Source organism: Mizuhopecten yessoensis, unplaced genomic scaffold (genome assembly GCF_002113885.1).
Source record: "Mizuhopecten yessoensis strain PY_sf001 unplaced genomic scaffold, ASM211388v2 scaffold716201, whole genome shotgun sequence".
Classification (NCBI taxonomy): domain Eukaryota; kingdom Metazoa; phylum Mollusca; class Bivalvia; order Pectinida; family Pectinidae; genus Mizuhopecten; species Mizuhopecten yessoensis.
Window position 1 is genome coordinate 107,322 of NW_018479998.1, and position 15,741 is coordinate 123,062.

The window sequence follows — 15,741 nt, forward strand, 5'->3', positions numbered from 1 at the left end:
CGTCATCATGTTCTATATCTAATACAGTTGTTTTAGAATACCGTAAAACCTTCCCGTTTACCACAAATATATTTCGAAGTCCAATTTTCTTCGATTTTGTAAGAATTCCTTTTCAATGTTTCTCACTATTTATCGCCAAAACCCTTTATAACGCCAAAATTTCACTGGACATATGATAGCAGTATAACGAGGTTTAACTGCAGTTATATTCATATTATTATCGCTTATGAGTCGGCAATTCTGTCATCGACTGTTCATCTAAAACACATGTTGAAATACACAAGACATTACGTCTGTCTTTATCTTACTTACTTTCTGCATACCGGTACACACTTGTAGAGCTGGGCATACTAAATTGGAATACCTAGATTATTATTCCTGTATAACGTATGTTTGTATATTAACAGACCGCCAGCACAATAACGTTACAGAGCTATTCGCTAGTTGTAATGGCTAACCAAATACAATAATATAATGATAAAAATAAGGCATGATTTTTTTTATTTATTTTTTCATAAACAGTGTTACCTGACCCTGACAAAAGCACACACTGTATGCATAAACAATGATGACATTAACATAGCAACATTCGCATGTATACAACGTACATTACCGTAAACACAATTAAGTACAACATGTTTTAGAGACCAGGAAGTCGATATAATTTCGTATTCATGTAACATAAACATTACGACACGCATATATCAAGTAATACATGGCAGCAGATCAATATAGTTCTCAGTTATGGACTTTTGTTGAGGTGAATATGTGACTATATGGACATGAGAAACTGATATTGACCGAGACGAAGTCGAGGTGAATATCACTAAACCATATAGTGACCGAAATAAAAGTCCTTATTGTTTAATTAGTTGTTTAATACTGATTTTGATCATTACACAAGATGGAACGTATGAAAATTGTACGGAGGAGGGCGTGCTACATTTGCCAGAGAGCATAGTGACATTACAATTGAAATGACATCATGAAGTGAATATTAAGCTGCTGTTTCTAAAAACAGTAACAAAAAGTCAATATCTAAAATCACCGAACCACGTGATTACGATCTAACCAATGAGAACATAGGAAAGATGGGTGTCATCTTATATTTATTTTATTGGGAAAAGAAGAAAGAGGCTTGAGCAACCAAGTGATGAGACAACCTCAACCGACATAATTTTATCAACTGAAACACGGGAACACACGTTAGTGTTAACTGCATGCACATCGCCAGTTATCCAAAGCCTCTTAATTATCACCCATCCTCCATACTCCAGGAGTTACACTCACGTCCGCTCTCTGCACCCCTTGAATATGTCATAGTTACATAAATTATGTAATTAAAAACTCACCACACTGCACTTCCTTGTGGATTAGACATTAAGACTAGTTCGATTCTTTGATGTATATCACAAGAATCTCTCTGTCACGTAACGGTACCATTTACTGGCTTTGAAGTCGGATGTTGCTCCTTTAATCTTCAAAGGACAGCTATCAGCCTAGCGATTTGTCAGATATTTTTACCTGAGAGTGCCTTCAGTTTTGCTATGATATATTCCAGGGGTGGAGAAAGTGAAAGTGAGCGTAATCCCTGGAGTATCGGGGATGCTCAACACAATACTGCCATACAGGCCCACACGGTTTCCTCAAAGATCTGTGGAAACAATGTCACACAGGTTTACACACTGCTCTTAAATTTCTCAAAACAATGATATAACATAGGCTTACACACGGTACAACACCAGAATGTTACACATGACCACACAGTACTCTCAAAACAATGATATAACATAGGCTTACACACGGTACAACACCAGAATGTTACACAGGAACACACAGTACTCTCAAAACAATGATATAACATAGGCTTACACACGGTACAACACCAGAATGTTACACAGGACCACACAGTACTCTCAAAACAATGATATAACATAGGCTTACACACGGTACAACACCAGAATGTTACACAGGACCACACAGTACTCTTAAAAGCCTCTTTAAATAATAGTGTAAGATCATACTGGATACATAATCATTATCTTCATGTTGTAACAGATTTATTTTTCCCAGTAAAAGCTTTTCTTCTTCTTCTCGAAGCAATAAACATTTCGTTGACCTATTACTGGATATAAGTTGTTGAACTGTTTGTTTCTATGTCTATTTCAGCCGCCAAACAAGTTAGGGATACGCGTGTGTCTCAAATGCATAATGATCACGTGATTGATTCCAAGAGTAAGGAAGAGATAGGTAGTTCCCTAAAGGACCTCCCGCGTTCCTTCTGGATCCTACTGACCAATCCAGCATTCATGTTAATAACGTTGGCAGGGGCAGCCGAGGGTCTGTCAACATCCGGGTTTGCTACATTCATGCCGAAGCTTATTCAGAACCAGTTCGGTACCACTGCCGCCTGGGCTTCAATACTCGGAGGTGAGTTAGCAAAAAAGAGTACAAAGTTCGGCAGTTAATTAGCTCTGTTCTTTTCAGTAAACTATTATAGGAGGAAGGAGTGGTCTTGATCGGGGAAATGGTCTAGGTAGAGGAGACCTAGATGGACTTTTGAAAGGAGAGTGGTTTATAACGAAAAGACTGGATAGAGAGGCGTGGTGTAGAGAGAGAGGGGCGTGGTCTTAGATAGGCATGAACTTGAAACGTGAGTGGATGATATCATAGAAAAGCCTTGCTAGAGTGAAAGGGGATAACCGTGTGAGAATGGTGTGGTACAGAAAGAATGTCTCATCGAGAGGGAGAGGAGATTATTCAAATGAAAGGATGGCAGCCGAGTGCAAGGGGTGTGACCAAATGAGATACATCCAAAAGAACGGAGTGCACTATGGTGAGGGAGGTGTTCTTGCGCGAGGAAAATGGTTAAGTGAAAGGGCTATGGCCCAGTGAAAGAGGTGTGGTTAACCACTCTCCTCTCTAGGCCACTCCGTTCTTCATAGACTCTAGGAAGAACAGAGTGGCATAGAGAGAGGAGAGTGGTGAAATGGGAGGGGTATGGCCATCTTGAAAGATGGGAGTGGCATTGCAAGAGTGAAAGGGTTATGACATATAGTTGCCTTGTACATGTAAGAGTGAAAGGGGCGATAAAGTTACGGTCTGGAAAGAAGGGAGTGATTGTTGAGAGAGAAGTAACGTAGTGAGAGGGGCGTGGCCATGTGAGAGGTGTTGCTAGAAAGACCATAATGACCCGAATATAGACTGGAGCTATATTGTTGGAGGGTCTTGGACCCCAAGAAGATGATTTGGCCTTAGAAAAGTGAGAAGTTAGTGGCATAGTTTAGCCTTGTAAAACCACTCTCCTCTCTCTATGTCACTGGAATGACAAATAATTGATTATCAAAAGTGTGGCATAGACAGAAGGGTGTGGCCTAGTGATAAAGGTATATCTTAGTTAAAGGGACGTAGCCTAGTGAATGGGGAGTTGTCTAATGACAGGGGCGCGGCCTAACCAGATAGTTAAAGCTAGAGGGGCGTTGGCTAGAGAATGATGATAGGTCTTAGTAGAGGGGCATGACCTAGTTAAGAGGGACGTAGCCTAGTAAATGGGGGAGTGGCCAAACGAGAGGGGCGTGGTCTAGTGAGAAGGTTAAAACCTAGTAAGAGGAACGTATCGCAGTGATTCGAGAGTGGCCTAATGAGAAGGGCGTGACCTTGTAATAAACTTTCTTTTAACTTTCAATCACGACTGGTTAAATGATTTTCAAGTGTATTCAAAAACTATTTCATAATAACTAGCTGGTCTAATTCAATGGTTATCAATGCCAGCCATTATAATAATTTGAAATGATTTATATGTATAAAATAAAGTCATGGGTATTGCTTTTATGAATGGAGTTATATATCTGTGTATCTGATGAAGATAACTTCGTTTCATCGCAGCATCTCTTTATTTTTGATCCAAAGAACTTTTCCTTCGTATTCCACATACCAATAAAATGTAAAACACGCTAGATGTCTAATGCTACATTATTCCATCCTTGAAAGGGATTGTCGCAGTTCCTGGCGCTGCTGGTGGTCAGTTGGCGAGTGGCTATTTGTGCAAGCGACTTAATCTCAAGGTCAGAGGGATGCTGCGCCTCATCATCATCGTGTGTCTCCTAGCAGCCATCCTAGATGTCTGTGTGTGGATCCGATGTGAGCAGGATACTATAGTTGGAGTTAATTCGCAATACTCCATTAGGTAACTTATAATGATTTGGGCTTGATACAACTATTAACTTTAAATAAGGTTGATTCAAAGAATCAACACTCCGAGAAAACTGGTATTTATATGGTAAATAAATTTTACGGTATATTAAACAAAATGTATCAAGATATGTACTGCTACAGTAAAACTCTTAACCCTTTCACCACTGTAGACCATAATGGACCCATCCATATCAATGCATGGTAGAGTCTACTTAAGTTATATAGGGGTGAAAGGGTTAAGAGGTTTCTACGTTTAGAGACAGTCCAAGCAAAAGTAACATTGATGCACACCTTTGTATATAGCAATCTTGACAGAATTTCTTTGTTTGATATAAATTATCATAATACCCTATCAGGTAATATGGTAATGAACCTAAACTTACTTACATTATAAAATGCATCAATGCCATTCGGAAATTGCAGATTTATCTTCATTTGCTTAATCTTTGGATTCATCCTCTTTTCAATGCTTATTCCAAGGAAATCTGAATAGTGGTTCGAGTTGTCCACAATTCGATGTCGATTCGGCTAGCTGTATGACCAAGTATTAAACAAAGCGTAGCTGAATGGAGTCATTTCGGTACATGTATAACAATTCATTGTACATATGCTTACATCGCAGCGGAATCGACATAGATTTGTGGACAACTCGCACATATTTTATACCTTTTTGTACATACGCTTCACTGGTCATTTGTCTGATGAAGGTGACAGAGTACATACCTTACTAGTCATCGAAACGTCACAGATAAACACTGTTTGGTTGTGCTACATGAATCTTTCACACTACAGATGGATCTTTACTGTTTTGGCTGCAGAGGGACAGGAATAGTTAAGCCTCTGATTTCGTTTTTTCAGTTATACTGACAAACTTCCAAACCTAGAGTCACGATCGTGTAACTCCAACTGTTCCTGTTCTTCCGAGTTCTACCAGCCCGTATGTAGCGACCAGCATGTCCACTACTTCTCACCCTGTCATGCCGGTTGTCAGGGTTACAATGCCGACAGATCGGTAAGTGGCGCGAATATTTGATAAAAACTGACATTTTTAATTGATTAATCTGCCTTTTCAGTCCGAGATTTGTTTAATCGATGATTGTATATAAAATTAAGTTATGTATTATTTATATTATAATATATTATATAATATATTATATTATTGCTGAAGAATAAATAAAATCAATATTACCCACATGCTGTTCATATACATTGTAATTCCTTGCCGTCAAAAACTGTTTATATATTACACGTTTGTAATGGAAAGTTGTTGAAATATTTCTGCACCAAGAATGAAATCTAACCATTCTTTAATTTAAATTAAGTTTAAATTTACACCATTTTTTGACTTCATAATCATGCAACAACTAGCGCACTATCATGTTATATTTCAGTGACGGTTATTTCTTGAACATTAATTCGGAAAAACTAATTAGTTGTTCACCTTATTACTGATGTTGTAAAAATATGTTCAGTGCAGAGCCGTTGTCAAAATTCAGTCCGCTTAGCAACAAATTATCGCAAAATTCTAATCTATTTTATGCTGAAAATGAAACTCAAAACTAAAACTGTAAACATCTGTTCAAAACTATTACCAGCACCGAATACATATGTTATTTCTTTATTTTTGAGGTATTTCTTAAAATTCGATTTTTTGATAAAAAAAAATCGTGATCAGTTAATCTAACCATACGTTGAAAATGAGCCCAGACTCCTATTACTGTAGCATGGAAATGCTTATAGTTACAACACGCATTGTAATGCAAATTCTGTTTGCTTTTATTTGTCCTACTTAAATCTGAACAGACGTCGGTAGTCTGCATTGCAATAACAAAGTTGTGAAATGTTTACATGATTAATGATTTAATCGTCATCTTTGAAACTATTTTACTTATAACTTTCTTTCGATAGATAACACAGTGCCAGTCTTTCGATAGATAACACATGGCCAGTCTTTAGATAGATAACACAGTGCCAGCCTTTCGATAGATAACACAGTGTCAGTCTTTCGATATATCACACAGTGCCAGGCTTTAGATAGATAACACAGTGCCAGTCTTTCGATAGATAACACATTGCCAGTCTTTAGATAGATAACACAGTGCCAGCCTTTCGATAGATAACACAGTGTCAGTCTTTCGATATATCACACAGTGCCAGGCTTTAGATAGATAACACAGTGCCAGTCTTTCGATAGATAACACAGTGCCAGTCTTTAGATAGATAACACAGTGCCAGTCTTTCATATATATCACAGTGCCAGTCTTTAGATAGATAACACATTACCAGTCTTTAGATAGATAACACAGTGCCAGTCTTTCGATAGATAACACAGTGTCAGTCTTTCGATATATCACACAGTGCCAGTCTTTAGATAGATAACACAGTGCCAGTCTTTCGATAGATAACACAGTGCCAGTCTTTCGATAGATAACACATTGCCAGTCTTTCGATAGATAACACAGTGCCAGTCTTTCGATAGATAACACAGTGCCAGTCTTTCGATGGATAACACAGTGCCAGTCTTTCGACAGATAACACAGTGCCAGTCTTTCGACAGATAACACAGTGCCAGGCAATATGTGTTAAAATTCTGAATACCGGGAAAGGATTGCTGCGGAATGATGTTCGCCTTTTTCGCCCTCCGTTATATGGGCGAATTTATCATCACAGCGAATACAAGTGAACAGCATAATAAACATGGTAATTAAATTTGAAAAATAAGTTCATGGGCGAAAGGCGAACGGTTGACGGAGCGAAATTTCCTGGTAAACAATATCTCTTTCATCCCAGTAGCGATATTTTAATGTTAGAAATATTTTACCGTTTCAGAAATATACAAACTGTTCGTGTCTTACCGAGTACGAGGGATACTCGCCACAGAATGCAAGCACCACTGTCACAAGCGGTAAATGCCAAGAATCGTGCCTTCTCCTTTACATTTTCCTCCCAGTCCTGCTCTTCGCCATCTTCTTCCGGTTCGCGCAGTCACCCCCTGCGCTGTCGGTGACGCTAAGGTAAGATAAAACGCGACTATAATTGATAATGAGACCATTAATTGACACAGAAGGCGGTCGTCATAGTTAGTGCTAAACATAGGGTTTGTACATGATCTGCAATAGCTTCCACTTGTTATCTTCGTCTTTAATGATTTGTGACCTTCCTACATTTTCTGCAATCTTCCGGTGGCGTTGTAAGAGATGTAATTCGTTAGGAAGGAGGTACTAGTACCTTTCCGGAACAATATTTCCGTCTGTGTCGGGGTTTATATATTTTTGTTTTGTTTTTGTGTTGATGTTTCTATCTGTCGCTGCTGTTGTGTTTTTTTAATCTGTCTCCTTCATTTATTTTTGTGTGTGTTGACTTTCTTGCATAATATTTTTCTATATACTGTTGTCATCTATTGAATATAATAAAAGTCACTTGGAACTATAAACCTCAAGCATGATCAAACATAATATCAAAGGAGAAATAAAGGCACTGACAATATATCTAAAGTATAAGGTTTATTTCAGAGCGTTGGCTAAAAATGTTAAAAGGAAAGCAATGCAACACTTGGAACTCATAAACTTCATTTTTCTTCTACTTACATTATTTTCGTTTCGGCAGTGTCTTCCTAATCTTGCAACTTATCATCATCTCGACAATAGCAAGGACGTGGCTTTTTATTCTGGAGGTTACCAATTGAATTTGGCTTTGATTTGGTTTACTTATCACTGTTGAATTGTCCTATATAATTAATACTCCCGTTTGCTTCATAAAATATTGCATAACTACCTGCTGAATACACCAACGTTATATAAAGTTCAAGTTCAAGTTCAAGTTCAATTTGTTTATTTAAGTGTCACATATCACAATTACATTTGTGTTCATTGTGTCATATAAAATACACTGTATAAACATACAGGGGGATACGTTATATAAACATACAGGGGAATACGTTATATAAACATACAGGGGGATACGTTATCATTATTTAAGTGATGGTGATGAGAATTTTGGTATTTTTCACGTGTGTTTCGAAAAAAAAATTATCACGAGATCTTACATGTTGGTCACGTGATCCGTATCCCCGGTCACTTGATTCGAGCAGCTGGTCACGTGATCAACATAACACGTCACAAAGCATTTTAACATGTTTCACATGTGATCCATTCTCCAGGTCACGTAATCAGCATATTACGTCACGAAGCATTTTGGCATGTTTCACATGTAATCTGTACCCTCGGTCACGTGATTCGCGCATGATCTGTACCCCCGGTCTCGTGATTCGCGCAGCTGGTCACGTGATCCGTACAACGCGTCATTAAGCGTTTATACTGAGCGTGATAGTACTGTGGTACGATTAAGCCTTTCCCTGCCAATCGATAGATTTACAGGCTAGGCCGGTAATTAAAGCAATGGTTTTGTTACATACACGGAAGCCGATGCCACATAATATTTCTATTGATCAATGAGCAGTGCATTGTCATTGTGCTGAAGTGGACGATCAATACGGCGAAACCAATGTAAACATCGCTTATGTTGACGTCAATGACAGATACAATGAAAACATACGAACGTCACTTGTGTCGATGACGATAACCAAAGGGGGTGACATCGATAATACAAAGTGAAAAACTGGTACAAACGTCACTTGCGCTAAAATTGATTGTGTGGACAGTACAGACAATACAAGCGTCACTTGTGTTGACGTCGATGACAGATACAATGAAAACATACGAACGTCACCTGTGCTGAAATTGATTGTGTGTACAATACAGACAATACAAGCATCAGTTGTGTTGACGTCGATGACCTATATACAATGAAAACATACGAACGTCACTTGTGCCGATGACGATAACCAAAGGGGGTGACATAAATATGAACGGCGCTTGACATCGATAATACAAAGTGAAAAACTGGTACAAACGTCACTTGTGCTAAAATTGATTCTGTGTACAATACAGACAATACAAACATCACTTATGTTGACGTCGATGACAAATACAATGAAAACATACAGACGTCACTTGTGCTGAAATTGATTGTTTTTACAGTAAAGACAATACGAACGTTTGTTGACGTCGATGATAAATATAAGGAAACCCGTTACAAATATCACCTATTCTGAGGTTTATAATAGACGTAAATAATTGTAAATTAAGTGACATGAATAAAATTTAACTTTTACTAAATTTGGTGCTAAATAAAATGAAATCCAATATCAACGTCACTTTTGTTGACGTCGATAATACAACAAAAATGCACACAGTTGAAACCGATAAAACGTCAAGTCTGCTGAAACTGATGACAAATACAGTAAATACAAAACAGCGTCACTTTAACGGAAGTCGACAGTAACTGGAGTGTCATTAACCCTTTCACCCCTATGTAACTTTAGTAGACTATCCCATGCATTGATCTGGATGAGTCCATAATGGCCTACAGTGGTGAAAGGGTTAATATAAATATTGCTTTAATTGAAACCCAATACAGACGTCACTTTTGATGACGTCGATGATACATACAATGAAAATCGATACAGCGTCACTTGAACTGGAATCAATCAGTTATTCTGATTTTGACGGGTCGGATGTGCGTTTGAATGGATCCGTTATTTTGTTTTCAGAACCAGCCAGTCTACGAAAAAGCGTATACTACAAACGTGCATATTTCAGCAGTAATTCTCTGTTGAATATTTTGCGGTTGCGCCAAATAATCAATTTACTCATCTGTTAAAATTCGTTGATGCGCTAAAAATAAGTATGTTCACAGGTTATTGGACGATGCGTTTTAATGGGTTTCATTATATAAACTGTCACTTGATAGTGTTAAAGTCAAATATAAATAAACAATCAATACTTGAAATTATTTAGTGAATCAAAATTTTCGTATATCCTCGCGAAAAAGTATGTTTTTTGCAGTATTGGGATAATTAAGCCAAATATGATGACAAATGGACTCCATGAAGGATGAAATAAGTACCTAGCGGAAAATGACCGGCATTGATCCAATCTATCAATAGTATCGCGAAAATCGGGCTGGGAGTGATAGGTTTCAATTGTTATTACTGAGAGGCCATACCGATATCAATGAAAGGTGTAATCACTGTTAAATGTTGACTGTCTCCCACAAGCTGAATGCAGACTAGCATGATATTGATTGGGGCACTGTGGAGATGAACGAGGAGAACCATGCCAGCGTCGATAGGCGTCACACCGAGCTGGTTGGAAATTATCGGGGGAAATCTCATGCCCTGTTTATTTGAACAGTATTTGATTTAATTACAACTGCATTTTGCAACCTATGATTTAGAGCTGACACACAATATAAGTCTGTAAGGCAGTGCCCCTTAAGAATTCCTCTTGCACAGGTTTATAGGACAAAACACAGGCATGGTCAAATGCGTCACAGTTTCAATTTATAATTGATTGTTTCAAGACTGGTGAGAGCTCGGCTTGTTTGTTAATACGCTGCTCGCCATATACCACTTTGGTTAAGGAAAGCCAAGACTATGCAGTTCTAAACTGTATACTTTCACGGGAAGCGTCATTTTCCTGTCTACCCACAGCGTAAATAACCATTTTTCCTGTTTACCAATAGCGTAAATAGCCATTCTGACGTTTTGAATGAGGCAAATAGAAACACCGCTGTACCACATAGAAACTTGCATAATTTCCATTATTATCAGATATATAAACACACATGACGAAGAAGGACGATTTTATGACTTGTGTTCAGTCTCGGCTTCGAACTCATAACCTGCGTCACCGAATCGCCTAGCCTAGAAATAATCGCAGGTCATATCACTACACCACATCACCTCCTTTAAAATAAGGTATCCATGTTTCAGTGGTCAACAGCTCGATATGGTCATAGTGACAGATCACCTGTTGATTATGAATATCTGGGCCGCAATGTATAGAAATACCATTACATACTAGACACAGTACAATTACGACAGGTTGTTCATAGCTTAGCTAATAGATATGGATACAATTAAATAAATAGGTATATGCTAGCATCTATAGTATACGTCTTTATCATTAACACTGGACATATACTCAATAAACGTTGTTGTTCGTGATAGGTGGAATAACCATCTCATTACTTTACCATAGACCGTGGACTGGTATGTGTCCATGACAACAATGCATCTGGGTGTAATTTTACACATTTTCCGCAAACAAGTCGCAGTTATATGACGTCAACAAAAGGAGACGTGGGTGGATCGGAGCTTTAATACTTCTTATATTAAACCGATTACACGTTAATGTATATTAGTGGTTTTGGTCCCATATGAAATAATCTGTCAACGATTTACTTCAACAAAATGAAAACTTTGGTCAAGGGTCTCGGACGTAATTTTATTTCTGTTGGTATTCATCTCAGCTAGCATACATCTTTTATTCGAATACACCGTTACATGTTTAGGCAAACTAGAGCAGCCACAGAGTTATTCGCTGAATTATTTCTGATGCATTTTTCTGTTTTTGAATACACTATTTCCAGTAAATATCAGCTAGAACAGCCGAAGAGTAACCACAACTGAGTTATTTCTGATCATTTCCTGTCCACAGTTTCATTAAATATACTTAGATCTATTAGCAAAATGTTAAAATTCAAAGAAGACAATATCCTTTTATTCTCATTTTTAGGGCTTTAAATTGGATCCAAAGATTTCCAAGTGTCATATAAATATAACCCTTCTCTGATATCTCGCATGTATATATGCCATATAATTTTAAAAGTTTCCAAACCGGTAAACGGGACTTTGAAAATGTTTTGAAATAATTATGAACTCCGTATGTTTTACAGGTCTTTGCTTAATTTCACACTTCTTTAAAAATATTTAGTTTTTAATATATCAATTTTGTACTTCCAACACGTTTCCATAATTAGTGACACCGTTTGAAACCTCCTAGAATTATAAGTTTTCACAATTGTTTGTTTCGAAATGCTCCTTTGACAATTTAACCAATGGACACTGAATTTTGTTTTATTGACAATACCAACAATAATGCTTTCTTTTTCAGATGCATTCACGACAAGCAGAGAACATTTGCCCTGGGAATCCAGTGGTTTGTCGTCAGACTCATGGGTGAGTCATTGTCGGATTAATTCCATATTTTTATTAAATATAATTCAACATGGATAACTATGCATAGATCCGTGTCCCGCTGCAGCCAGAGCGCTAGATAATTCCACTGTGGAATTGTATGCATACAGTCACAGGGGCATGGATCGCTTTATTAGTATAGGAGACCCCTATTTTTTAATATTATAAGTAAAGGGATCCATGCGCCTGTGCATACAGTTGCCTCACTTTACTTTCGTTTTTGATACAATAAGCACGAGTGAGCAAGGATACTACCCTAGTACTAAGGTATGCACATGTAGGCACGGTAGTCTAGTGGAAGGACGCCGGGCTCGAGACCGAAGGGTTGCAGGTTCCAGTCATGGCACTGTGTTGTATCTTTGAGCAAGATACCTTACTCCGCTTGTTTCAGTCTACTCAGCTGTAAATGAGTACGTGGTTGGGCAGTGCTAGCTAGAATTGTGCGTGCCGAAATGGCAGCACCGGCTGTATGCTCTCCAATGAGTTGAGAAAGATATTGGATGGTTGCAAAGCCCCTATAACCACGGATAATAATTTGTGAACCGCTTTGAGACGACCTACGAAATAGGTCGTGATAAAGCGGTATATAAGAACCTCGAATTATTATTATTTATTATTGTTATGGTTTTCTTTCCAAAATGATTTTAACAAAGCTATGATTATACTGGAACAGTTTCCAATGTATAAAATTTACATTTGCTCTGCATCCTTCCATCGCAATGCATTGAGAAAGTAGATGTTGTTGTGAGACCATAACAACATTGGCTATTGTAACGGCAACAAGCTCTTTTTAACGTCATCAATTTCATTGTCGTGAACACCTAGTTTGCTGTTCAGAGAACTGTTCGAAATAATTAAATAAAACATCACTACACTATCAAAATGTAAAAATAGATATTGAATATTTTCGCAAATATTGTTATCGTCCTATAACACACATTTCTATTTGCTACCGGGCTTTATTAAATTTATCATCACAATGTGCGTAATAGGACCATAACAACATTTGCTTAAACATTCATTGCGTACGTAACTGTTTTTGCCAGTGATACGGTGATCCTTAACATTACATGTGATATCTTGGGTAAACCCATCTATCGTCATGATTGGGAGATTTCATAGTGATCCGTATTCATAAAATCGCGTTCGAGCTCTCTTCAACTGTCGATACACTAAGACATTATTTATCTTGATCAAAAAAACTAAAATCTTAATAAAATTATTTTATATTTGCTAAATTGTCAATTCATCGGGGGCTATTTATCGTGGATTATATATATTTTGGCCATGGCATAAATTGCAACGTTAAGATTGGATAAATACTCTCGTATTTCGTGGGTTGTACATTTCTCGAAAGAAATTGTTACCGCGAAAATTAGATCACTACGAAAACTTAACCCTTTACAGTAGTCTTTTTCTGTTTCGTTCGTAGTCACTTTGATTTTTTTTGTTCCTGTAGTCTGCAATCCAAAGGACTAGGGGCATTAAAGGTCATTTCCTAGAATAGCTACTAGCTCTAATTTTTTTATGAAGAATTTCTCAACTTCATTTTACTACTAGCTTATCTCCCCCTAGTTTAGGACTCGGGATCAGACAGCCAAATGTTCAAAAGTATTAGAGTTAAGTTAATTCTATAATTCAATATGCTAGAGACGGGGGCCAGTCTAGTCAAATAGTTGTAAAATTCGTAATCTGGAATAAATGAAGTACGCAAATATGAAATTTCAAATTCATCTGACAACTGGTTTAGGAGATATGGCATTACAAAGAGAGACATAAACCCGCTTTTTTATAATAAAATGTTTGAATATCGTCTGGTGTGCGCTATATGGTTGAATACTGGCCATTTTGAAGGAAATTAACTAATCACTATTCAATTTTTGAAAGCCTCCGCAGGCAACAAACAAATGAACATTTAAAATTCTCAAACATTGTCATACCAGTGTTCATTAGTAGCAAGGAATTGTTGTTTGCAACGTGCTGAGGCTTTCATTTCTGCATGCTTACTGCTCAAAACACAATATTTTGGCTTTTTCTCCATAGCAACTCAATTTTGTTGCTATGGTAGAGTATCTTTACATATTTAATGGAAAAAATCTGCACCAAAAAGGAAATCGCCCCAATTTAACAATATAGTAAATGTTAACTTTTAATGAGGCCAAAAATGACACATAACTCCCAAATCCTTCGTTCCTGTACATTAACAATGTTGTATAATTGTCTCCTTTTCTTCTATCACACAGGCACAGTGCCCGGTCCCATCATGTTTGGAAGTGTTATAGACAGTTCATGTCTCATATGGCAGGAGAAATGTGGAGAAAAAACGTCATGTTGGATATACGATAACGCTTTACTCAGTCGAAACTTCTTTATAATAGTGTTTGCAGTGAAAATCACCACCAGTATATTATTCGTGATTGCCTATAAACTTTATAAACCACCTGTAGAAAAATCAGTTTCTTATGTTGTGTCTAACGGGACGAAGTCAGGGCTATCCACCTTGGATGACGATAGTAGTTGTAACGGGTCAGAAATTTTGGATCAGCAAAGTACGGTGACGGTGCTATAGTGAAAACAGATATGCATGGTGCTTCTACCAATATTGATAACATAATCACCACATTTCTATTTTCTTGTCGACCGAATGAAAAGACTGTAGTTAAAACTCTTCTGGTGCTATGTGATCTACCATTATGATGTATGATTATTATTTAATATGTTAATATCAAACAAAAGTGCAAACTGTATGTTGCACTTTACTCTGAAAGTTTTGTGAGGTGGACATTCTTGCGGTTTTCGTGTTTAGTATTCCGTCTTTTTGTATTGCAGAGTTATCTGCTCTTGTGAGCAGGTATTGATTGTTACGTCATTAGTTTGTGTGAGAAAAATCAGAAAAATACGTCGTTTTCTCAAAAATGTGTGACGTTACTCTCGCAAACAAATGACGTAACAATCAATACCTGCTCAAATGAGCAGATAACTCTGCAATACGAAAAGACGGTATATAAGCGCAGAAATGTCCACAAGCAAATATGTTCTACTCGATTATATATATATATATATATTATTTAAATTTTCAGAGCCATTACCAAAGCACAATTTCCTTACTATGTTAAAAGTGTAAGGTATCTGTGTGCTAGTGGCCCAAAGATATTTATATCATTCCAGATTACATTTATGCATAGTGCTGATCCACACAGCGTTCCAGAATATGTAGCGAGACTTTACAATGGGATATTGTTCAATGTCACAGCGCTGTTGTTCGCTGTCTCATTCGCTTCATAAGACGTTAACAAAAACATTTTACGAAGCGCTAATTCAAAAGGATGAAAATGAAAAAACAATTTTATTACATTCGATGTAATTATCTAAGGACGTGAATGCAAACTAATTTGTTCGCTACAGAAAAATTATAATAATACATTGTATGTGTATATGACACGTTT

General features: G+C 37.3%; 1 protein-coding gene across 1 annotated transcript in view; it reads left to right on the forward strand.

The window, feature by feature from the left end:
* LOC110442064 (solute carrier organic anion transporter family member 4C1-like) overlaps window positions 1-15,153 on the forward strand; it is a 36,439-nt gene extending 21,286 nt beyond the window's left edge. The window contains exons 7-12 of the mRNA XM_021485494.1: window positions 2,170-2,430; window positions 3,991-4,186; window positions 5,053-5,206; window positions 7,024-7,208; window positions 12,213-12,277; window positions 14,539-15,153. Coding sequence (XP_021341169.1) covers window positions 2,170-2,430; window positions 3,991-4,186; window positions 5,053-5,206; window positions 7,024-7,208; window positions 12,213-12,277; window positions 14,539-14,864 — 1,187 coding nt within the window. The 3' untranslated portion in view covers window positions 14,865-15,153. The remainder of the gene's footprint in view (window positions 1-2,169; window positions 2,431-3,990; window positions 4,187-5,052; window positions 5,207-7,023; window positions 7,209-12,212; window positions 12,278-14,538) is intronic.
* Window positions 15,154-15,741: the final 588 nt, after the last annotated feature.